A 25,764-nucleotide genomic window follows, 5' to 3' on the forward strand; every position below is an offset into this window, starting at 1 on the left:
TGGGAGGTAGGGAAATAAGAGAAGTTGTTTAAAAGTATAAATTTGTATTTTACTAGATAAAGAAGCCCTGGAGATCGAATACACAGTACAGTGATTATGGAGACAACACTACTGTATTATAAACATCAAATGTGCTAAGAGACTAGAATCTTAATTATTCCCACCACAAGGAAGAAATGATCATTGTGTGACATGATGGAGATGTTAGCTAAGGCTACAACTGGCAGGCACACTGCAATAGCAATGATCAAATCAACATGTTGCGTATCTTAAACTTATACAATATTACATACCAAATACACTGCAAAGACAAATAGAAAGCAGACCAAAGGACACAGAAGATACAAACACAATGATTAAGCCCAAACTAGAAGTTAAATTTAGAGCCGTGAAGTTAACAAACAGGTTATGGATATACTCACACCCAAACACTGTCTTTTTTAAGGAAATGTGGACTCTACAAAAGATGAACTGAAATTATGCCTACCAACACGGAGATCTTGAGAAGACAACAGTGAATTTTAAAAAACCCACCAAGTTGCAGAATATGTACACCATGATGGTATTTATATAAATTTTTTTATGAACATTAAACTAAACAATACATACTGCATTTTGCTCGTGGATACACAGATGTGTAGTAAAAACCTAAGTGCCTGAACTGGGAGTATACATACCAAATTCACGATAATGGTTACCTCTGGGGAAGGAAGCAGGTAGAGGAGATGACAGAAAATAAAAGAAACATTAATGTTTATTGTATTTTTCTTTTAAATATTAAAAAAAAGAAAAAAAGTCAAGCTTAGTAACATTTAAGGTGGTTATGTACACAGATGTTTGTTACATCATTCTTTGTACTTTACAGAATTAAAAAAAAAAAAATAGGGAAGGAGGACATTAAATCTGGTAAATTTTTCCATACTCAGGGAATTGAAATTCTTCACACAATAAATTCAGTGGTGCAGAAGAGTTCCAGAAAATTGGCAGTGGGAGTAAAATGAAGTCCAACTATTTCTAACTACAGCACAGGTATGCTAAGTATGAAAAGTTGCTGAAACCCAGGAATTGAATTAGTAATAACACCTTTCCAGATTTAGAATTGAGAAAAAGATTCAACCATCACATGAGTAGCAGAGACAAGGCCCAATGGCCAGTGTACTGAGTAGAATAGTGCCCCTTACCCCAGACCCCATCCCAATCAATATTCATGCCCAACCAGAACCACAGAATGTGACCTTATTTGTAAACAGGATTTTGCAAATGTGATTAGTTTAACATGAAGTAATACTGAATTAGTCTTAAATCCAACAACTGGTGTCTTTAATAAGACTATGTGGGAATGCCTGGGTGGCATCCGACTCTTAATTTCAGCTCAGGTCATTATCTCATGGTTTATGGGATCGAGCCCCATGTCAGGTTCTGCACTGACAGTGCGGAGCCTGCTTGAGATTTTTTCTCTCCCTCTCCCCCTCTCACTCACTCTCTCAAAATAAATAAATTAACATAAAAAAAAAGACCATGTGAAAACACAAAGACACAGGCACACCGGGAAGATGATTGTGTAAAGACAAACGCAGAGATAAGAGATATGCTGCCACAAGCCAAGGAACGCTAAGGACTGCTAGCAACCACTAGAAGCAGGAAGTGGCAAGAAAGGATTCTTCTTTAGAGAGCCTTCAGAGGTAGCAAGGGCTGCCACCTTGATTTCAAACTTCTGGCTTCCAGAACTAGGATGGGAAACACACCCAGCTACTAAATTTTTCTAGTCATAAACACAAAGTCTGGATAAATTGACTCATTTTTTAAGAATAATGAAAGAAAAAAATCCTCAGCATGGGGACGATGAGTAGAATACTGCAGAACAAGGGAAAAGGAAACAAATCTGAGAAATTCAGAAAAAACACACCCCTGGAAAACTGTTAAACAAGTTTGGTGAAACAATCAAACTTCCCACATCTCCAACAGAGTCAAAGACAACACAGGCTCTATGGCATGGAAACAGGGAAGATGAAAGGCAATAAGATGACATAAAAAGGAAATATAAAATCTGAAAAGAAAAAAAAAGTCTTAACCACCCTTGGTAACAGAACTAGAACCTACCTAAGAGGTACTATAGGTCAGACTGACGATCTGGAGAATTAAAACAGGACGTGAGCAATAAACTTTTCTTTCTTTCTTTACACTATGGGAGAACCAAAGAGATGAAAACAATGACAGAAATGTTAACAGCTAACATCTGAATACTTATTATGTGCATTCAAACTAGTCCAATCACTTCCCACGTTTAATTTAATGATTACACTGAGGAGCAGGTAGTAAGAGCTAAACAAACAGGATAGAAAACAATACAGAGATAACTGGAACACTTTAGTTTGTACCTGTAAACTCAGGCGGACCACAAACCAAAGCTATAATAGAAGAAAACTTGGTAGAGTGAGATAAAAAAAAAACCGCAGCAATATCCATTGCAGTTTTGCAATGATGGAAATGTTCAATATTTATGTGACTTAAAGATGGTAGCAGCTAGTCACATGTGACTACTGAACACTTGAAATGTGGCTGTGCCACATTTTTTATCTTCATTTTAAATAGTTACATATGGCTACGGTAGCTACCAAACTGGACAGCACGGAGCAGAACTGGTTACCAATATGAAAGAATGACAATAAGATCATCTGAACTCTATGCCAAAACAAAACAACAAATAATCACCCCCACTGCCAAAAGACAGTGGAACAGTTTTAAGGGACAAAGGTTATGAGCTAAGAAACCTGAAACATGGTCAAACTTGTTCTAATCCTGAAGAACTACAAATTCAAATTAAGAACTCAATAAATGGGTATATTAAGGTATAAAGAGAACTATCAATAAATAATGAAATGTTACAATCAAAATAAGCCTAAATAAGCCTTTAAATCCAGTTTTTAAAATGAATATAAAATGGAAAACTTTTCTATTTAATAAAATCTCCATTAAAACCAAAGACTTTTTTGAGATTAAAAAAAAAAAAAAAATGCCACCACCTAAATCTGCTTTTATGATGTTTCAAAAAACACACAGAAAACAAATGCTTAAAAGTAAACGGGGGAGAAAAATCCCATACTACATAACATTAGTATCAAGGAAAGTAGAATGTAAGGCAAAAACTACTGGAGATAGAAGCCATAAGTCACGAAGATATGACTGTAGAGAACCCCACACTAGACACCAATGACATTAAAAAAAAAATCAACATAACAGACTACAAATACAAGCAGAAACTACACAAACCGTACTGTGACCAAATGCTATAAAAATTAGTAATTAAATAACACAAGGTTGAAAAAGAAAAACCATTTAGAATTTGGAAACTCAATTTGTAACTCTTGGGAAAAAAACGCAAAAACTCAATGGCAACTTACAAATAGCAAAAAGAACACTTCACACATCAAAGGCTGTGGAATGCCATCCAAAAACTATACTCAGAAGAAAATTCAAAAAGTTAAGTGCTTTTATTATTACAGAAGAACAGAAAATAAATTAACCAAGCATTTGAATAAAAGCAGAGAGGAGGGGGAAAAAAAATCAAGACCACAGGAAGCAGAAATTACCAGCAAATAACTGATCTTTGAAATGACCAATAAAACAGGAAAACTGCTGACAGGATTAATGAAGAAAGAGAAGACAAATATAATTAAGACTGAGAAATGGACATAACCACAGGTAACAAGGATTTAAAAATTAAGAATGCTTTCTATAAAATTCTGTATGACTTAATTTGAAAAATCTGATAAATGGACAATTTTCTGTACAATAAATAGGTGTTAGTCTCAGATGGTTTTTGACTTAAGTTCCAACAAATTTTAAAGAAACTGATACTTCCCAGAAAAATGTGTTAAAGCTTTCCAGAGCATAGCAAATGGCAAAGTATCCAAATTCATTTTAAGAAGCTACCCTACATCAAAGTTAATAGTGAACTTCTAAAAAGGAATGACATGCCTCACTACAACCAACTATTTCTTAACACTGTTCTGAAGTGTATCTAGTCAAGGAAAAGGAGTAAGAAGTGTATAAAGAGGTATCACATTGCTTGCTGGTGACAGATAGACTATGTAGAAAATTAAAAATAATCAACCAGAACACAGAGTTCATAGAAGTGTTCAATTACAAAACTCAACAGCACTCATGAAATAACACTAACAGAAAAGATCTCATTTGCATCACAAAATAACATGAATGTAGGAAATATGTAAGAATTGAATGAAGAGATAAGATACATACATGGAGAAATTCTGTTCCTTTAATACTATAAATTACATTAATTCTCTCTGAAGGAATTTCCATTAGAAACTCAATGCAGTGCACATGAAAAATTCTAGTACCAAAGCTCTCTACTCGTCATTCTCTGTTAATCAGAGTATTAGTTCAAGCACTGAAAAAAATTCTTTTAGCTTGAGGACAGTTTACAAATAAAATATCAGAGCTTCAACTTCTATGTATTTTATCTCAGCCTTTCAAAATTTATTTTGTGTGTGTTTTATAATAAACTACAATTTTCCATATGGCACTCTTGCTCCTGCCCAAAAGTTCAACTAGTATTGAAAAGTTAGGCTTCCAAAATTTATCACAAGAAGCCCCTGTCAATAAAGAACATATTTTATTTGATACCAAATTACTCACTATTAATACAAACTCAAAATCACTTTAGTTCTTTAGTTCTCATCCACAAATGTCACGACACTAGGCCTTAAGAGAATGTCCTACTGATATGTAATGTCCTGTTATGTCCTCAAGTGTGATACACGAGGAAGTGGTAGAGGACCACTTTAAAGAATCCAACTTTAAAATAAAACCCAGAGCAAACATTCCTACATAATTATCCTCCAACAGACTATAAAATTCCAAAATCACACCAGAACACTGTCAAATCGTCTGGTAAGAAATGCTACCCCTATGTTTATGGCAGCATTATTTACAATAGCCAAATTATGGAAGCAGCCCAAATGTCCACTGACAGATGAACGGATAAAGAAGTGGTAAGTACACACACACACACGCACACATGCATATGGAATATTACTCAACTATAAAAAAAAAGAAATCTTGCCATTTGCAACAACATGGATGGAGCTAGAGAGTATAATCCTAATAAGTGAAATGAGTCAGAGAAAGACAAATACCATATGATTTCACTCATATGTCGAATTTAAGAAACAAACCAGAGACACACCAAGAAACAGATTCTTAACTATACAGAACTGATGGTTACCAAAGGGGAGGTGGGTGGTAGAATGGGTGAAATGGGTGACAGGGATCAAGGAGGGTACTTGTCATGATGACCACTGGGTGATGTATGGAATTGTTACATCACTATATTGTTTACCTGAAACTAAGATAACATTGTATGTTAGCTATACTGGAATTAAAAAAAGTTGTATTGATCTCAAAAAAGAGATTAAAAAGAAATGCTATTAAGGCCAATCCAAAAATCTCAAGGCATGTTATTTTTTCTTTTGTAATACTATTCGTACTGGGACCCCTGGGTGGCTCCGTCAGTTAAGTGTCCAACTCTTGATGTCGGCTTAGGTCATGATCTCACCGTTATGAGATTGAGCCCTGCATTGAGCTCCATGCTGAGTGTAGAGCCTGCTTGGGATTGATTCATTCTCTCTCTCTCTCTCTCTGTCTCTGTCTCTCTGTCTCCCCCTCTCCCTCTCCCCAGCTCATGTGCACAAGCTCTCTCAAAATAAGTAAATAAGCATTAAAAAAATACTATCTGTACTGTGATATACTTAATATACAAAATAACTTTACCTAACAAAATAAAAAGCAACCCTATATTGGCCCCACATTTCTTTTAAAACTTTTACTGATTTGAAATTTCAGTATATTAGAAACTAATGTTTTAGATTGAGCTATAACTATACCTCATAGAAGCAGCAGGATAGGAAATAAACATAGTGATAACATGTTATAAAAATTTGTCACTTGAGTGTTTCTTCACTGGCCTAATTGCTAACATCTACCATACCAGACCCCCAAAAGTGATGAAATACATAATAAACAGCAATTAAGGGCAACTTGTTATCATATGTACTAATATTACAATAAAATCACAATAGGAAATAACCTCCACATTCTCCCCAGGCTTTACAGATTTCCATGGAAGATAACCCCACTCTCCCAATCTCAAAGCTCTCTGCCCTCCCAACTCTGATACTCACAACACCCTAGTGATTCTTCCTTAGGACTAGTTTTCAAAACTATTGCATCCTGAGAGCTTTGGAGCCTTCAGACTATTACTTCCACTAGGATTACTATTGTCACTAGTCTTTCTTTCTTTCTTTCAGACTCCAGTCTCTCTTACCGCCAATCTACTCCAAACATAACCTATCTGTACATTTATCTTTTACAAAAAAAAACAGCTTATGATACTTCACTGCTCAAAACTCTAACCTAAAGTCAACAGTTTCGTCATTTAAAGCCTTTCATTATTTACTGACAGATTTCAATCCTGTTTATTTCCAACAAGTTCATCTTACTAAATCCTTTGTTGTAGTCACTGAATTTAAGATACTAATGACATAAAAACAGACTTTTAGAGGCAAAAAGAAATGTGCTACTACACTAAAAGTACATCTCAGCTATAAGATATATTGTAATTTCAGAAATGCTGGTAAAACTTGATAGAATAAAATTCCAGCTGTGATTCAACTAAGATGACTGCTCTGTAAAACTGAATGAGTTCCCTAAAGTGAGTTTTATATTTGGTTCTAGCGTGCACTAGAGATAATTTAAAATATGTAGATAAGCCAGTAACATTGACATTAAACATGTGTTTTTTACATTCTCTACATGTAGATATACTAGTAACCATCTATCCTGCATAGGTAGAAATGTGGTGGGAAGGGCAATAACAAGGGTAATTTGAGTTAATCCAGAGAGATGTAGTTCCTGTTTTATTAAAATTCTTTTTAAAAAAACTTGGAAGCAAATCTTATTAAAGTATGAACTCAATGCTGTTTAATAATATCAGAGAATGGCTTATCTGTTACCTTCTTTGCTATCTAGGCTCTGTCATTAGAAAGTAAGCTCCATGAAGGCAAGCACTTTGTTCACCAGTGAAACCACAAGAATACCTGGAGCACACTGGGGATTCAACACAGTGCTGAATAAATTTGCTTGGCAAATCCAGCACCTCAAAATGATAAAAGACAAGATGCCTGCTCAACAGCAAATATCACCAAGCAAGAAGACATAGTGAGCAATCAAGACAGAATGGCCTTTGCCTCCAACACTGGCAGAACTCCAGTATTTCTGCTACAACCAGCAAATGGTTTATTTCCTGAACTCAATTTGTTTCTTTTGTCTTATTTACCATGTAGCTTACTTTTGCAGGTCAGGATGACTGTGTTTTAGAAACTGACGCTTGGGGGCATCTGGGTGGCTCAGTCGGTTAAACATCTGACTTCTGCTCAGATCATGATCTCATAGTTCAAGTCCCGCATCAGGCTCTGTGCTGACAGCTAGAGCCTGCTTTGGATTCTGGGTCTCCCTCTCTCTGCCCCTCCCCCACTCATGCTGTGTCTCAAAAATAAATACTAAAAAAGAAGGAGGAGGAGGAGGAGGAGGAGGAAGAAGAAGAAAGAGAAAGAAAAAGAAATAGAAACTGGTGCTGGAATCAAAGGGTCTTTTAGTATGCTTTGTATGTCTCTTCACAAGTACATTTGATTTTAGGCATGGACCAGAAGGAGCTATTGTCAAGAGCAGGGAAGGTTTGCTACCATACAGATAAAAAAGAATCCAGGAGGCCACCCTACACCACAGAAAATTTTTTACAAAATCCCTAGATGTCATGACACAGTGAGACTAGCAAACTGCCCCGAGAAAGGACACTACTACCCCTTGAGATTTTTTTGTTGTTTGGTTGAGGTTTTTTTGTTGTCAAAAGCATAGAGACATGATCAAAAACGACTTTCTTACATTTGACAGTAATATACAGTTTTCTTGCTTTCTCAATATCAACTCTTTAACCTCTGAGAAAAAAATTCTGACTTATAGGTCTATTCATAAAAAATTGAGACCACAAATGTCAATGTGGGAAACTTGCCAAATACCCTTCTCTTTTCTGTTATTTTGGTAATGCAGGCATTCTAAGGAACAGACATGAGAAAAATGGTACAATCTGATAGTTAATTTTTACTGTGCTTTCCTTAAAAACAAACAAAAAAGATAAAGGCAAGGTTATCCGGTCCAACTGCACACTATAACAAAACAAGCCAAGCACCGATAATCCACTGTCTAACCAGTAATGGTTCTGACAATTCTCTCCCCTCTTCTTATGTTATCACTTTTCTCATCAGCAAGTGTATTGTAATAGTTAGCTCTATCTTAACATTTCCCTTCAAATAAGTGATTTCTCCACTCTCCTATACAGCAATATTGAGTTATCTAGAACGTTTCTCAACTGAAGCATTCAGTTCTCTTTAATGCTTTGAATACATCTCAACTCCTTGCCCCCTTTCTCTCCTGAATCCACTCCACTCCAAGCAGAATTTCGCTCTCCTCCCGTTAGCAAGACAGCTCACACGGACCTCGAACAACCCTAACCCTGCCATACATGATGGTCACTTAGCACCTTTCCTGTGCTGGGCCTGCCTGCGGCACCTCACACACCACCGCTTGTTCCTCACTGACCCACGTTCTTCATTCGTCTTCCATGTGCCTTACTCCCTTCAGTTTCCTTCCACTTCACCAGTCACTCCTTCCCCGTCTCTTCCTTCCCCTTGCAAGGCCTCCAGGCCCCATTCCATCGGAGCTCCCGGGCAGTCCCTATTTCCCTTCATCTGTTGCATTTTTCTCCCCAGCACTTAACGCTATAGGACTTACCATTATACCTAATTTATTATTTTCTGTCTCTACCCACTCGAGTATTTCAGGAGGGCAAACATTTTTATCTGTTTTTGTTTAGTGTTGTATTCCCAGGGCATAGAACAGACCCCGCTCACTGTAGGAGCTCAATAATATTTGTTGAATGAGTGAACAACACAAGTGCTAACAGTAACAGCCACTCTGTACCAGGAACGTATCAGCCAGACATCCCAATGAGCAAGTTACATACGTCTCATTTAACCCTCAAACCACCCGAAGAGGTCACTGAGGCCTGGGGCGAAGGGAAGGATACGGGGAGAGGAGTGTGGGGGTGGTAAACGTGCTCCAAATCACAAAGCTATTAAGTAGCAGTGTCATGATTCAAACCCAAGTTTATCCTCTTTAAAGGTAATGCTCTTAACCACTGCATGGTATGAATTTTACTGAAGTATTATTTCATCAGTTTTGGAATGAAGTCCAACTGTGCTATTTGAAGAGGCAGCAATCAAAAGTTTCCTACATTTGTTAACTGACCTCCATTCATTTAGTCACATTAATGTAAAAATTTTAAGAGAGACTCTTATTTGAAAGGAAAGCATGCCATTTTCAGTGGTAACAGGACAAGTAGGAAGCACGTTACCCTCCTTCAAAGTGTTGATGGCAGCACTTAAACCTCTTCTTCCCCATTTCTATTAATAAGTTCAAGTCAGTGGTTTCCAAATCTGGCTGAAGAACCATCTAGGAGTTGTTTTTCTGAGAACAAGGGTCCCAGGCCCAACTTCAGAACCCAGTACTTTGTCAAGCTCCCCAGGAAACTTGGGTGGTTAGTGAAGTTTGGAAAACACTAGTTAAATGAACCAAAGTTGGCAAAAGACTAATAATTCTATCTGAGCATCTGGCTCACTGTTTAACAATGACCAAGTCTCACCAGTACTGACCTTCCTGGAAAGAGGAACGATGTTGTTGGGTCGAACAAGCCTTCGTTTCTTACAGCTCAGTACAGGACGTGTTCGGGCTGCCACACAGGTGCCATCAGTTGATGAAGAAACTAGATTCAGTCTTTGCTTTTTTTGTAATTGTTCCTCAGCATCAGAGATGTCACCTGGAATGTGGTCTGCCAAGATAGGCTGAAGACTATACAATGGGAAGGAAGAATATTCACGTCTCAGAAGACAAGGAAACAAAGCCTTTGATACTGTTTCAACCTCCTCTGCTTACACATGTTCACAGACACAAACAAGTTCTAGGACAGATGCACATCACTTCTTGATGCTGGTATCTGCTAATCTAAGTGAGTGAGTGAGTGTGTATGTGTGCATGTGCACGTGCATGCAGTGTCTGTGCTGATCTTTAAGACTCTTGGTGGACAACAACACCATGTCTGAATAGTGTAAGTCAGTAAGTGACAAATTCAGGTTCCAAGTGATAAAGTTCTCTTCTACAACAGAAGCATGAATGAAGAATTAGCTGTAGAAAACTGCAAGTGGTAAGAAAATGATTAATCCTGCAAATGTTAATGGGCTACCTAAGAAATAGTTCTTCTATAAAATTCGACTTTCAGGGATGTATACACATTGTTCACTTGTAGAGGGATTCCTTCAACTTTCATAAATACAGATTTACAAACACAGCCTTTAGGGATCTAATCTGTCCTGGAGTAAAAGATTTTATGTACATGCTTCTGAAGAATTCTACCAAGACTAGGACCAACCATAACGACTCACAATAACTGTAGGACCTTTTCTTTTTTCTCCATGGTGAGTTAATTTTAGGCTACAGTAAGTAAAAGGGAAACACATTAATATGCTAATTAAAATATACTTGCTACTGTAAGATGCATGCACAGTATTATTAAGCAATAAGGTTTCTGACTTTAAACCAGGGTTAGTCCTGGCTAGGGATAACTAAGAGTCCCAAATTCATCATTTATGAGCCTACTGAGCACAGGAAGTAGACACAAAACTTACGTGTTAATAACGCCATTAACAGGTCTCAATGCTCCACATGATTTAGTAGACAATGACTCTGAATGACCAGAGGCACCATGGTTTTCCAGGGGCTGAGAAACAGGCTCGATCTAAATAAGGAGAAGAAAGTTAAAAATACATTATAACATTTAACCAACAGTATCCAGAATGAAAAGCAGCACCATTTCATCACTTAAATGAAACATCTAAAATTTCTGATATCAACTAAAAAAACTCGTATGAATGAGGAAAAAGGAAAATTAACTAGGAGAACTGGCTTTTGCTTTGGGGTGAAGAAGGGTAAGGAACCAAAATATTTTAACAGACTAATAGTAAGTGCCTACTTACAGACTAATAGTAAGTTCCATGATTCCAGACTAATAGTAAGTTCCATGATTCCATGGAACAGAAGCTTAGCAAAATAATTACATAATAACAAGAGTCTTCAACTAAGGGTCAGGAGGGAGGAGAGAATCCCAAGCAGGTTCCACAACCATGGGATCGTGAGATGAACCAAAATCAAGAGTCAGATGCCTAACCAACTGAGCCACCCAGGGGTCCCAAAACAAATTTATCTTTCTTATAAAAATCTGGGGGCGCCTGGGTGGCTTGGTCGGTTATGCGTCCGACTTCAGCCCAGGTCATGATCTCATGGTCCGTGAGTTCAAGCCCCGCGTCGGGCTCTGTGCTGACAGCTCAGAGCCTGGAGCCTGTTTCAGATTCTGTGTCTCCCTCTCTCTCTGCCCCTCCCGTGTTCATGCTCTCTCTCTGTCTCAAAAATAAATAAACGTTAAAACTTTTTTTTAAATAAAAAAAAAAAAAATCTGAAGGAAAAGCACAAGTCATCAATAATCACATGACCTACAGATAACTGCTGCAAACAGCCTATTTTTTTCATGCCTACGTATACATATACATATATATACTTAAATGCCATAAATCTTCAGTGTGAATTTTACTGATTTGGGGGCAATTCAGTCCCCAAATTAAAACTGAAGGCAACAGAGAAAACATGATTTAGCACAGAAATGTTTGTCACAGATAAGGCAGCACACAGCAAGCAGTCAAGAGCATGAACCTCACAGAGGGAAATGTGCCTAGGTTCCAGTCCCAATCACACAAGCAGGCACTGAATAATCAGAGGACCGTGGGATATTCTATAATCACACTGAAATCCAAAAGCAGGGCACTGGGGCAACTAGGTTCATCATTCATTTCCAAATGTAAAGCGCTTAAAATATTAACCCCATCCTCCAACAGCATTCCATCTGGAAAAAGAAAACCACAGCTCACAACACACGTAAATTTACTTAAAGCTTCTTAAATATCTTCACACTGCCTTAAGTAAAAGTAAACATTCTCTATCCTGCAGTCCAAAAGGCTGCAAAGACAGAGAGTGGAGATACATTAATAAACACTTTACAAATATTAAACCCACATACTAATTTAAGCTTGATCACTACTACTGCAGTGGTTTACATCATTAGTATTTTCAGGAAACTAACACATGACTCATATCTGTTTTCCAACGAGAAACTGTAAAAAGGATCAAAGAATTTAAAGGCTCTCCTATCCAGAAAGCAGGAGTTATTACTGAGCTTTCTTGAATTTTATGTGGTACATACATCCCACAGCCAGAAAGAAGAGAGCAGAAAAGCTGCAGTAGTAGAGAATTTCTGTTAATTTCCCTTCTCCCAAAAGCAGAGGTTCAGGGGGTGACTTTTTGGGAGTTAAAAGTAGCAAGGAAGGTTAGAAGTGATTTCTTCCCTGACTGAAAGGGCTAGGTATATGGAAAAGAATTCAACTTTTATTCCTGGATCAAAATAAATTACTTTTTGACTTTATATGAATTACTTCATGATTCAAGCTCATCTCAATGATACTCAACATAATCTTGCTTAAAATCACCAAAATATTGCTGGCCTGTAAACAGTGTACCAGTCATTTCCACGAACTAGCAACATGGCCAGGAAATTGTGCTAAATAGGGAGCGGAATCTTCTGAAAATTCCACTTCCATCAAGTTAGTTAGCTAGGCTTCCATTTTTGCATATATAAAATGGGACTATTTTGTGCCTCACTTTCCTATGCCTCTATACTGAGGTTAAAATATATACAATTGTATGAAAATAATTTTGAATTATTTTTGAAGTTTGCATTTTATATATGTACATATATAAATATGTTTGTATTTTATATATGTATGGATATAAGTATGTTACCTCTACACTCAATGTGGGGCTCGAACTCACGACCCTGAAATTAAGAGTCACACGCTCTTCCGACAGAGCCAGCATGGCGCCCAAGACTTACTTACTTTGAAAAATTTCAACCAGCATAATGCCTAAGATTTATATTTACCTACACCACTGAAAACAGGCAGCTGGAATCTAAAGAAATAAAGGAACTGCAAAAGCAGTCATAAATTCTTATTATTCAACTTATTTATCCACAATGCAATTTATCTTAATAGTCCTAATTAGTCATTAAAAAAATATATATGGTAGAGCAAATATTCCCCAGCCAGTATCTACCCCTCTATTCTCTATCTCAAAACCCTTGTTGGGCCAATGCACTATTCATTAAACCTGGTGACTGCAAAACTTCAAACAACAACAAAAAAAGAAGTTGTTCTTGCTTAACCAATGGTAGGAAGATAATACCTTGAACTGTTTAAAAAGAAATAGCAATAGTTTACATGTTTAGCATGCCTTTCTTCTGAGAAAGCATTTATCCTCTGACTTATCACTATCACTCCACGAAGGAAGGAAAGGGTAAAAGAACAAGGCTTATTTTACAAATTGAAACAAACAAATAATGAAGTCATCTGTCAAAAGCCACAGAAGCAATATTTTGCTAAAACAAACAAGAGAACTTCAATTTCAAATATTCACCCAGTAATTACCTTTCCTGGAAGAAAAACAGGTATATAAGAAAATATACTTGTTACCTGCTCATTTGCACAAAAGAAAGGTAATCCAAAAACTAATGAAAATGGCCACCTAAAGGAAGTGGGAACAGAATGGAACGAATGGGAAAATGGGAACAAGGCAGTAGGAATGATGGTCTTTTGTACAGCTTGGATTCTTAGAAGTATAGTAATGCTTCACATACTCAAAAATAATAATAAAGATCAATTATTGTGTTGGGAGAGAAAACATGGAATACCAGTATTAGAATAACTCTAAAGAGGTAACAAAAACTTAACTGCATTACAAAACAATTACATATCACACTAAAAGGATAAGGAAAAAAAACTAAGTATAACTTCAGGAAATAGTATTTTGACTGCGTATTATAGGGCAAAGACATTGTACACAATATTGTACTCTGTTTAATAAATACATTTCTCACAAGGATATGAGATGGCAACTATGAAACTACTTTCTGTGATAAAAATGAGTATCAATGAGGAAGGCTGTGGTGTTGGACTGGTATTCATATGCACTTACAGTTTTTAACGTATATACAAATGGGTAAATAAACACTGATACATGTGTATGCATGCATGCTTTAGCACACGTGTGTTTCCCAGCTTTGGCTGTTGGGAAGTTCCAGAAGCAATGACACCAAGTAGCAATGAGCACAACTAGTACTCAGATCTTGGTTTCTAAACACTGTTGTCCAATAAAAAGAACCAGGGCTGGAGCAGGTAAAATACAGGATGAGTTCAGAATGTCTTCTGGTGCCTGAAAGTGAATACTCAATAACCGAGGGGAGCATGCTGAAAAGACACAGGAAACAATATGAAAGAGGCCTGGTACCAAAAATTGAGACAAGTGGAGCATGAATGAATCATAAATAGGAACAGATTATAATCCATAAAATGAAATGAACCTATTCTGATATAAACATTACTGAATGACAGAATAAATACCTAAATAAATGAGGGAGAAAAGACAGCTCTTCCTAACAGAATTCCAATTAACAAATGTAGAAAACAGAAAAATCACCATTTAGTAAACACCACAGTAATAACTGTTGTGGGCAAAACCCACTGGTGGATGATAAAATTGTGGAATAAAGTATAATGAGCAACAGAATATTGCATAGTAACTCCCTAGGAGATACATTCATTACAAAGGGAAACATACTGACTTAACAGTGGGGAAGGCTGGTAGGCACCACCTCAACCAAGTGAAAAAAGGTATCACCAACCAACATCATGTACCCCCAATATGGTGCACTGAGAAGGGCACAGTACAAGTGCGCAAGCTCTAATAATGAGAAAACGTCAGATGACTCTAACTGAGGGAATATTACACAAAATAACAGACCAGTATTTCTGTATTAAGGCCATGAAAGACGACAAAGACTGAGGAACAATCACAGACTAAGAGGAGATTTAAAGAGACAGGACAACTAAATGCAGTTATGATTGTGGACCCTCTCCTCCTGCTCCCCCTGCCAAAAACATTAGTGAGAAAACAAGTGAAATGTGAATAAAATCTGAATAGTACTCTGTCAATGTTAATTCCAGGTTTTGGTCTTTGTACAATGGTAGTTCAAGTTAACAACACTATGGGAAGCTGGGTAAAGGATATGTGGAGACGGTGTGCTACTTTTGTAACTTTTCTGTAAGTTTAAAATCTTTTTTTTAAAGTTTAAAAAAAGAATGAAGAAAAGTTTATCCAGCATTAATAAAGCAAATTTCATTCATACCCAAATGTGGCATCAATCTACAGCTTCCTGTCACCTACAGGATAAAGTATACAGTTCACTCAGATAAATACAAAATCCATCATGAATTGGCCCCATCATCCAACAGTCCATCAAAGAAAAGTATCTGTAGTTCCTCTATCACACCAGGCTCTCTCAAACCTCTTTCATATCCTACATGCAGTACCCTCCCTGTAAAAACTCACTCTCAATACCATCCTTCAGCAAATGTACAAGGACTCAGTGCAAACACAGTACATCCTTCTCTATTACCTTTCCCGACCTCCCTTAGAAGTGAGAATTCTTGCCCCCCAGACTCCTCGGTTATAGGTCTGTTGTACCACCATGCAGCCCTCAAGGGAAGATACCTGGTTATGCTAATAGGTGTTTTCTAGACACACAGCACAGCCTGGAACAGCAAGCTTTTTACCAACCGTTTATTATGGACCAAACACTGTTAGAAGCACATTGTACTTCCTCAATACTTAATTATCAACAACTCCACCAAAGAGGTACGGAAACAGAGCCACTTCTACCTAAGGCCCTTGAGGGCAGATGTGTTATGGAAATTTACACAGACTTTTAAAAAGTCACACATTGTATGTTCTGGGTAAGTGCTTCAAAATTAAATATAAATCCAAAGCCAAAGAGTGTGTGAACCCAAAGAGTGAATTGTAATGTAAACTATGGACCTTGGGTGACTGTGATATGTCAGTGCAGGCTCATCAACTGTAACAAACGCACCACTCTGGTGGGGGATATTGACAACGGAGACTACCCGAAGCAGGCGTGCCATGCTGGGGCAGGGGGTATATTAAGAAGTCTCTATCTTCTGCTCAATTTTGCTATCAACCTTAAAATGCTGCCCCCCAAAAATAGTCCTTTAATTTTAAAAAATCAAATACATTAATATTTCTGCTTCAAAAGGTATGCATAATTAAGAATGTAAAGTCTCATCAAGTTATCACTTCAGGTCAAATTTTGTCAACAAATGACCTGATGGAGACCTTAGGGAGAATCACTTCTGCTTCTCACAGATCTTTGGAGTTTGGAGATGCAGATAAGGGGATCTGGACCTGCAGTATTATTCCTACTTTGCACAAGAAGGGAAGTGTGGGTGTTGGGGAGGGTGGCGGGGGGAGGTAGAGTTCTACGAACATCAGTCACCTCAAGTTGGCAGTGTTGTCTGGATCTTTTACACTCAGATTTGTTGTTTAGTAATTCTGTCAATTACTGAGTTACAAGTGTGAAAATTTTGAAATATAATTATGGATTTGTCTATCCCTTTAATTTGCATATATTTTATGCTTCATGTATTTGAGGCATCCACCTTTATGACTCTTCTGTCTCCTTGGTGAAATGATCCCATTATCTAAAATGTCCTTCTTTATCTCTGGTAACTGTCTGAGAATTGTATCTCTGGTATTCCTGTCTTAAAAACGATTTGCTAATATTAATACACACACAGTAGCTTTCTTATGCTTACTGTTCATAAAGTAGATCTTCCCCTGCTTTTCTTCCCCAATTATCTGAGTTTCCAACTGGTATTATTCACTTTCATCCTAAAGAAAGTTCTCTAACATTTCTTTCAGTGCACATACTCTGCCAACAGATTTTTCTCAATCTCATCTAAAAATGACTTTATTTCACCTTTATTTTTAAAGACTTTTTTTGGCACCGCTCCCTATTTTAATGATCCCATTCCACTATTTTCTGTCCTCCACTGTTTCAGAAAAGAAGTCACCAAACATTACCAATGTTCACTTATATGGAATGCATCTTTTGTCCCTCTGGCTACATGCAAGATTTTCTTCAGCATTCATTTTCACCATGTTGTATTTCTCCTGCTTACTATTTTTGGAGTTTCTTCAATCTGTAAATTTTTTTCATTTGAATATCCAGTCATTATTTCCTCAGCTCCAGCCCCCCTACCTCCTCTGGAACTCGAATTATACATACTTACTGTTCCCCCAGCACTATGTTCATCTCTGAGCAGCTCTATGTTCAGTTTTTCTGTCTTCTGGTTGGATAATTCCCACTGATCTGTTATGTGTACGGATCCCTTCTTGTGTAAGTTTTCAATCTGCTGTTTAGTATACCAGTAAATTTTTTACTTGGATACTGTACTTTTCAATTCCACAATTTTATGTTCTACAAGTTCCACGTGATTTTTTTTTTTTGTTTTCACCTCTTTGCTGATATTTCCCCATGTTTTTGCTACCTTTTACTTTAAATCTTCAAATATATTCCTATAAGTTTTATTAAATGTTTTTATCTGAGAGAGAGAGAGAGAGAGAGAGAGAGAGAGAGAGAGAGAGAGTTGGGGAGGGACAGAGAGAGAAAGAGAGGGAGACAGGATCTGAAGCAGGCTCTGTGCTGTGTGAGCGCAGAGCCCCATGTGAGGCTTGAACCCACGAAACGTGAGATCATGACCTGCGCCGAAGTCAGAGGCTTAACTGACTGAGCCACCCAGGCACTCCTTCAAACATATTTCTATTTAATTCTACTATGAGCCATTTCAGGATCAGTTTCTATCATCTTCTTGCATGATAACGAACATAGTTTCCTGTTTATTGTATATGATATGTTACTCTGAATTCAGTTAAATTTCCCAGAAGCATGTTGATTTCTGCTCTAGTAGGCAAATTTCTAATTGGTTACATATCAAATGAACCTTGATTTTGTGTAACTAGTTTCAGGCTTTCACAGAAACCTATCAGGGTTTATTTGGGATTTCTTAATCCTATGGTGGGTGAGTTCCTTAGTCCTGGGAAAGTCTTTAACTCCTAAATCATGAGTCTTCTTTGGTTTCAGTATAAGGCCCTAGTCGAAGGTATTTATCAAGTCTTGCTGGAATTCAAACTCCAAATTCTGTTCTTTGCTGCAGCGGGCAATGACTACATTCTCTACTCTGCTCTTTCAGCCTTCCAACTGCTGCTTTCTACTTGGCTCTATCTAAACTCTACGGAACTCTGTGGATCAGGGGTTAAGTCAGTTGAAGGACGTGACAGTTACTTACACAGAATGTGGGACTAAGCCCTCCGCCCCCATGAGTCCCCCTCTGCCACTATTTCCTCCCTCAGCTTCTAGCTACTTGGCAGCTATGACCTCCATCCTCTGACAATATGAAAGCTAAGGAGATGGTGGCTATCTAGTTGAGTCCAAAAAACCCTGTACCAACGGGACAGAGGAGGCCCTGTGAGAATATTTTGTCAGAAATTTTGTTGACTTTCTTTGGTAATTTTTAACTGTGTTCTTCCTACCTAGTAACAGGCATAGGTTCCAAGTTAGCTCTATTCACTGTTTAATTCTTAATTGGGGGAAAGGGGACTACTAATTATTCAAGAGAGTGAGTGGGAGGAGAAAGAAGGAAAGGGCATGTTTTAGAACATGGAAGAACTCTCAATAGCTTTAGACAATCCCCCTTTCCAGGAACACACCCTTTTTGTTCAGAAGGCTTTTTATTTCATATCAGAATTTATTAGTGCAGCAGTTGACTTTATCAGCACCTGCAGATGCAAAGCCAGAGGCCCTTTGGTTTCTCTCTTCTGCCTACTCTTACCTTTCAAACTGCCTTTAGTAAGGAGTCAGATTGAAGTCTGTTTGCGTTAAGGGGCATTTCTCTAGGAGTTCCTCCCTTCTTCTACCTCAATACTCTACTCTGTGGCAGAAAAACAAAACTCACTCCATCTCAGGGAACATTTCCTGCTTGTCTCCATGGCTCAAAAAAGGCTCACTCGTGCATCCAGTCTCCCAAATCACTTAGTTTCTGCAATATCTGTACAACGCCCACAACCAAAGCAGATTATATGTTGCGTCCATCAAAAAACACTCATTCAGGTTGGAAATAGGCAAAAAGATGAAAGTCCTTTCAGTATTAACACTTGAACATCATCTAACAAGTCCACTAAAGGGTCACAGGACTCTCGATGAATTACTTAAATTTGTATTACTTACTATTTATTTACACTGGATTAGGGCTTAGATGCCTTAAGTTGGATGTCTATTTTCAGAACACTGAGGAGTTAAAATTGATCTGTGTTTAGTTGAGAACATGACTCGAAAGGTAATGGCTTTATTATTCTTACAGGGTATTAGAAGTTTTGTAGGCTCCTGAGTAATCCTATTCTAGCACTCATCATTCTCACTGTCATCAGTAAGTTACACTGCATTTTTCTTTAGAATTTTGTCTAACTTCTTAAAACTGTATTTTGACCGTTGAAAAATTTGCTTTGGCTTTTTCGTGAATTTCAGAAATGAAAATGCAAAAATGAACAACACAACAAAACAAATGCTTCTGATGTAATTATTTTTACACCACAAGTCTTCAAATGTTTTCTTGAAGGGAAGGAGGAATTAAAAAAAAAAAAAAGGCAACAAATACTTCCATTTTGGAAAAAAAATTGTTGATGTGCAGACGCAAAGAGACTAGCTGGTTTAACGCACGATTTCAAAAGCCAACACTCTAGCCTACCAAACACACTGCTGTCACGGGACTTCGGAATTTCTAACAAATGACTTAAATCAAGAAATACGAATATTCATAAAAGCCAAAGAGCTTCTGGGGCAAGAGAGGAGGGAAAAGTGAAAGAAACAAATAAAAAAGTGCTCTTGGGGATTCAGAAATTAAAGAAATTAATTTGGATGTTGAGAGAAATAGAAATAAAGGAAGAAATCATGGAAGAGGGAGACCTGAGCTAGGCTCTAAGGATACAGAAGATTACAGAAAACGACAGCTTTATCCTCATTACAGAACTAAAGAGGGTAACTCAGAGCACTTTCAACATCCTTTTGAGTTAAACCTCTAGTCCCACCTTTTCATCTTATGGTGGCCTTCTCAGAAAGGTTGTCTTTACTCTTCAAAGGTATCAGAGCCACGTGCTCTCCCGATTCTCAGTAATACTCCATGATGCCTTACTTGCTCTAGCTGTAATGTCTTGAGTTAGGAACTGCTTTTAAATTCAAGGTCAACTACAGAGCTGCAGGAGGGGACCTGTGCTGCTCTACTCAGGAATTCAGACCTTGAAATGTCAAAAGTGATAAAAGGGGACACAGTCCTCTTCCTTCAGCCAATGCCAGGATACCTGCCATACAGAATGAACTGTGTACTGATGCTACCCCCTGAATTCTCACTCATCTCCCCTTTTCTGTCTTTTACACTTACCAATTTATCATTCCCATGATCCGTCTTCACCTCAGAACTAAGTGGAAGAAATAAGTCTGTTGGTGTATGCTCCGGGGGAGGTGCCTCCCCAAGAACTATCAACCCCTGCAGGACAGAGAGAAAAGCAGCATAAGTGAGTGGTATTGTAAGTCACAGATTTAATGAAGGAGTTACTATGACAAGGGTTAGGGACAGGGGACTGGTTTAGCAGAGGCCTCTTCCCTTCTTCTCCTAGGGTTCTGAAACAAAATACACTACACCAGCAGCTTTACTTTCCCAAGAGTTATTTCAACAAAAAGCCTAGCAGTAAGTAGCAATGAGTAAGGCCTAAGTCAGACCCAAACTTCCCCTTTTCTCCACCTGAATGCTGTGACCTACACAGCTTGTTACCTTTGGCATCTTTTTATTCACATCTTTCAGATCTGGAATCTTTATCAAAATAGGGTACTTTTACACTGTATTATCAACTAGACTAGACTATAAGAACAGCAGCAATGTAATTTTCTAGCTAACCTGATCACAGATGTGGCTTAAGCATTACCGTAAGTGCTACAAATATAAGTGATAAGTAAGCCAACTATTTGAGCAGCCAAAACTACTACAAAGGTGAACGGTCCAGTCCCTATATTACAAACCAAGAACTTAAAAAACAAAAAGTGTTCCAAAGGCACCTGTTTCTCATATGCATAAAAATCACCCCAGATTGGGTTCCTGCTCCACAATTTCAAAATCAGATCTTATGTTCATCCCAAGAAATAAAAAATGTAAAAAGAAATTTAAAACGACTCCACAAATCCTATCCATAGTCAGCAAGGGCCCAGCTTGGTAAAGGCAGAAATGAGCTTGCTGTGAAAAACAAACAAAAAGCCACACACATGAATCTCCCCATGAACTCAAATAGAGGTAACCAAAATCAAGTTCTGATACTGTGTAATAGAAAGACTGAGATGAAAGTAACGAGGGCTTTAAGTCTTTGGTTCTCCTTCTCTGATCCAGAAAATAAGGAGAGCGGACTGATAAGTATCTTTTAAAGGTAATTTTGTATTAAAATCACCTGGGGAAACTCATCAAGCTAATACTTGCCCAGTTTCATCATCAAATCTACTCAGAGTCCCTGGGGTTAGGGATGGGTATTCTACAGTTTTAAAAAACTCCACTGGTAAATCCTAAAGCAAGTTCTAAGTTGAAACACACTAGAGTTGATCAGTCTTGACTCAGCATCAGGGTCCCCCAGTAAACATCCTAAAATATAGATTTTAGGGCCTAGAGATTTTGACTATTGATTTGAGCTCCCTAGCCATTATGACACAAGCTCTTATAGGCCAATGAACCACATGATCCATCCAAGGGATGGATCCCTTTCCTGTCTAACTCAAAAATCTCTATGAAATAGGGGATGCAAAGAGATGAAATGGGGTAGGGGGAGGGCTGACATTAAGAAAGGACAATGGGGGCACCTGAGTGGCTCAGTCGGTTAAGCGTCCAACTTTGGTTCAGGTCATGATCTCACAGTCTGTGGGTTCGAGCCCTGAGTCGGGTTCTGTGCCGACAGCTCAGAGCCTGGAGCCTGCTTTGGATTCTGTGTGTGTGTGTGTGTGTGTCTCTCTCTCTCTCTCTCTGCCCCTCCCCAGCTCATGCTCTGTCTCTTGCTCTCTCAAAAATAAATAAGAAAGGACAATGGAATTCTACCTCAGTCCAAACACACACACACACACACACACACACACACACACCAAAAAACACACCCCACAATTTAAAAAATAAATATGAAAAATAAGTGTTACAACACCCTCCTGGCCCCGCCCAAAGGGAAGAGAAACAGCATTTACCTATCCTGGAATAAGACTATGACCCGCCCATGTAGAAAGTGAAGTGGAAACTCCACAGAAAAGGGGAGAAAGGTCATTAACTAATAATAAGCAAGAAACATGTGCCCTAGACTTCAAAATGAAGTTATTCTAGCTATAAGAATTTCTGCCGCAAAGTACTTTGTCTCAATCACAAGCATAAAACAGATTTCATAAACTATTTGCAAGAGAAAGCTATCTTGCACACTATTCCATTCTCAAAATACTGCATTCAATATCTTCCCTGCTTAAGAGCCCTGGTTACAATTATGCCAATCTCTATCCCCCAGAAAATGTCTGAATGTATATGAAGTTGTTATCACTGAGAGGTGGGGGTTATTACAATATAGTTACAAGTAAACAAATGCAATTAAAGATTACAATACTACCTGTTCTTATGTCCTTTGTTCATACTGGTTCTTGCCTTTAAAAAATATTTATCTATCCAAAATGTCATTCATCCTTTTTTTTGTTTGTTTATTTTTGAGAGAGACAGAGAGTGAATGGGGGAGGAGCAGAGAGAGGGGGAGAACAGAATCCGAAGCAGGCTCCAGGCTCTGAGCTGTCAGCAGAGAGCCCAACAAGGGGCTCAAGCTCACAAGCCGTGAGATCATGACTGAGCTGATGTTGGATACTTAACCAACCTTGCCACCCAAGTACCCCTGTCATTCATCCTTTCAAAGACCCTGTCAGATCCAAATCCCATCTCCAAGAAAATGTCCCTGGTTAACTGAGCCCTACTTGCTCTATCCACATTACCAGAGGTCCTAAAGTATTGTGATTGTCTTACATTCTGTGTATCTGAATCTCATTTCCAGAGCAGAACCTTAGGTCAAAATATTCATTTTATTTATTGTTGCCTCAATTTGTTGTTGTTATTGTTTCAGTTTATTTTGAGAGAGTGAGAGAGAGTGTGAGTGGCGGAAGGGAAGAGGGATAATCCCAGGCAGGCTTCGCTATGTCAGCGCAGAAACCCTATGTGGGGCTTGATCTCACATATAGTGAGATCACGACCTAAGTGGAAATCAAGAGTCAGACGCTCAAGTGACTGAGCCACCCAGGCGCCCCAATTTGTTGCTTATTAACTAATGTTAAGCTCTTAAAGACTTAGACAAAATACATATATATCTGAATCCCATATTCCCTAGCAGAGTCATACACCAAGAATGGAAATATGTAACAATTATTTTTTGAGTTTTAGGTTAAAAGGTTTTTTCTTTGAATAGGAAAATATTAAGTTTATATTAATTATAGCCAGAAGCCTAAATAATCCAATTACCAGGTATAAAGTTACTCCCTCAATTTTTTTAGGTGAGAAGGTAAGTCAGGAATAACAGCCAATATTTTCCAAAGAGAAAACTTTTTCCTTAAACCCTAATTTCTTAAAATAAACACCTCTCTGAGAGACAACAAGGATACTCTCCTGAGACTTTATGAGACCTCGTAGGGCCCATTTATTCCCCATCATTTTACAGACCCAGAGAGGATGCAGGCTGAAGGTCATGTCAACAGGCCAATCCATGGCAAAACTAAGGCTAATGGCTGGGTTAAACTACTGTTGTTTTTTTATTCATTCAAATCAAGCCATCAATTACCCATTTATCTACATTTGTTAGTTGCTGGGGGTACAGGAAAGAAGGAGAGACCTATCCTTCCACCCCCACACCACCTGAACCCATCCCATAAAACGCTTACATTCTAATACTGGGGAAGACAGACAATGAACAAACACGTAAGTAAATTTTATGCAGTACATTAGAAGATGTTAAATGCTAAAAATAAAGGGACAGTGTAAGGATTAAATGGGAGTGGGCACCTCAGTGCTATTACTGCACTCTACAATAGACAGAGCAAACTGGCAGAGGCCAAGGTAAAAAGACCAGGAGAGTCTCCCCATCCTTCTTCACTGCTCCCCGAGTCAGAACCAGGGTCATGCCCAAGCTGCCCAGGCCTAGCAAACTCCTATATAAGGATGAAAGGAATTGGGATGGGTTAGAGTTGCACGCAGTCTTAACGTAGCCTTATAAGTTATTTCTCTGTGGAAATGCAAAGCTGTCATGTATGTCAAAAAAAGGAAGAAAAAAATTAATATGTACCAGAATTTAAAAAGGAAGGAATGGTAGAAGGAATTATGCTAAGCCTGATGACAAAACAGGGCAAAAGAAAGCAAGCAAAAAGGGAAGAACAGAAAAAACTTAAAGTTGTAGACTTGGGTTAATTGCTTCTCTTTCACCAATTTTGCATAACAGAAGGAGTCAAAGTACAAGATTAAAAAACATCACCTCTTAACTTATAATACAGAATTAAGATGTAATTTCACCTACTTGCTCCCTTTTTCATTCTGAGTAGGTCAATGTCCCTTACCCATCTTAAGATAAAGCAGTGACCTCACTAATACATCAGCTCCACAAGAACCATCCTGGGCTACCACCCAGGCAAGACCCAGCTGTCCACAATGCCTTATAACCCCACTGAGATGGGAAGATAAACTGCTTAACATCACTTTTGAAGACAATGGTGTATTTCTAGGCTTCTGCTATTCCATTCAGCTCCTTTTCTATCCAGAAGCTTCAATGCTCTTCCACCTCTCATTCCCAATAATATGTCCATTTTTAGTTAGCAGCTGCTATGTAATTTCACAGATCAGTCAAGGAAGAGATAAAAGAAAAATGATATGTTTTGTATTAGACACAGATGTTGAAGACTGTGCTACGAGAAAGTCTCCTTCAGCAACAGAACCCATCTGGTCCCTGTGCTTTCCCCCCTCAGTTTTATGTAGCAGGTATGAAATTTTAGACAGAAAATGCTCTGGACTCAGAAAAGCTGCTCCAGGTTCAAATTTAGCTCTGCCTCTTACAAGCTTGTAAGCTGTAAGATTTGCTCTGTGCATTTAACATACATGAAGATACCCGTATACAGTACACACTCCAGGTACATACATTGTTTTCCTTTCTCACTTTAAGGCATGGGAGTTTTAAAATAACAAAACAAAACAAAACAAGCTCACTGAATATGAAAATTAAAATACAATACTTGGGGAGCCTGGGTGGCTCAGTTGGCTGGGCATCCGACTCTTGAATTTGGCTCAGGTCAGGATCCCAGGGTCATGGGATAGAGTCCTGCACCAGGCTCTGACCTGAGCCTGGAGCCTGCTTCAGATTCTCTTGGTCTCTCCCTCTGTCCCTCCCCGGCCACCTCTCAAATTAAGGGCGGGGACGGTGGGAGTAAGTAGCAGAGTACAGAGGAACTCCTAAACACTATCTTTTCTCCAAAAAGCA

The 25,764-nt window shown here is 38.2% G+C and overlaps 1 protein-coding gene across 5 annotated transcripts in view; it reads right to left on the bottom strand.

Moving 5' to 3' along the window:
- KANSL1 (KAT8 regulatory NSL complex subunit 1) overlaps positions 1-25,764 on the bottom strand; it is a 178,210-nt gene that overhangs the window by 23,162 nt on the left and 129,284 nt on the right. For 4 of the 5 annotated variants that reach the window (XM_027052018.2, XM_053211714.1, XM_015087309.3 and 1 more), the window contains 3 exons: positions 20,640-20,744; positions 10,818-10,927; positions 9,789-9,984 (listed from right to left, as the gene is read on the bottom strand). In XM_027052018.2, the coding sequence (XP_026907819.1) occupies positions 9,789-9,984; positions 10,818-10,927; positions 20,640-20,744 (411 nt within the window). The remainder of the gene's footprint in view (positions 1-9,788; positions 9,985-10,817; positions 10,928-20,639; positions 20,745-25,764) is intronic. The other variant, XM_053211713.1, reaches the window with a different exon arrangement.

Source organism: Acinonyx jubatus, chromosome E1 (genome assembly GCF_027475565.1).
Source record: "Acinonyx jubatus isolate Ajub_Pintada_27869175 chromosome E1, VMU_Ajub_asm_v1.0, whole genome shotgun sequence".
NCBI lineage: Eukaryota > Metazoa > Chordata > Mammalia > Carnivora > Felidae > Acinonyx > Acinonyx jubatus.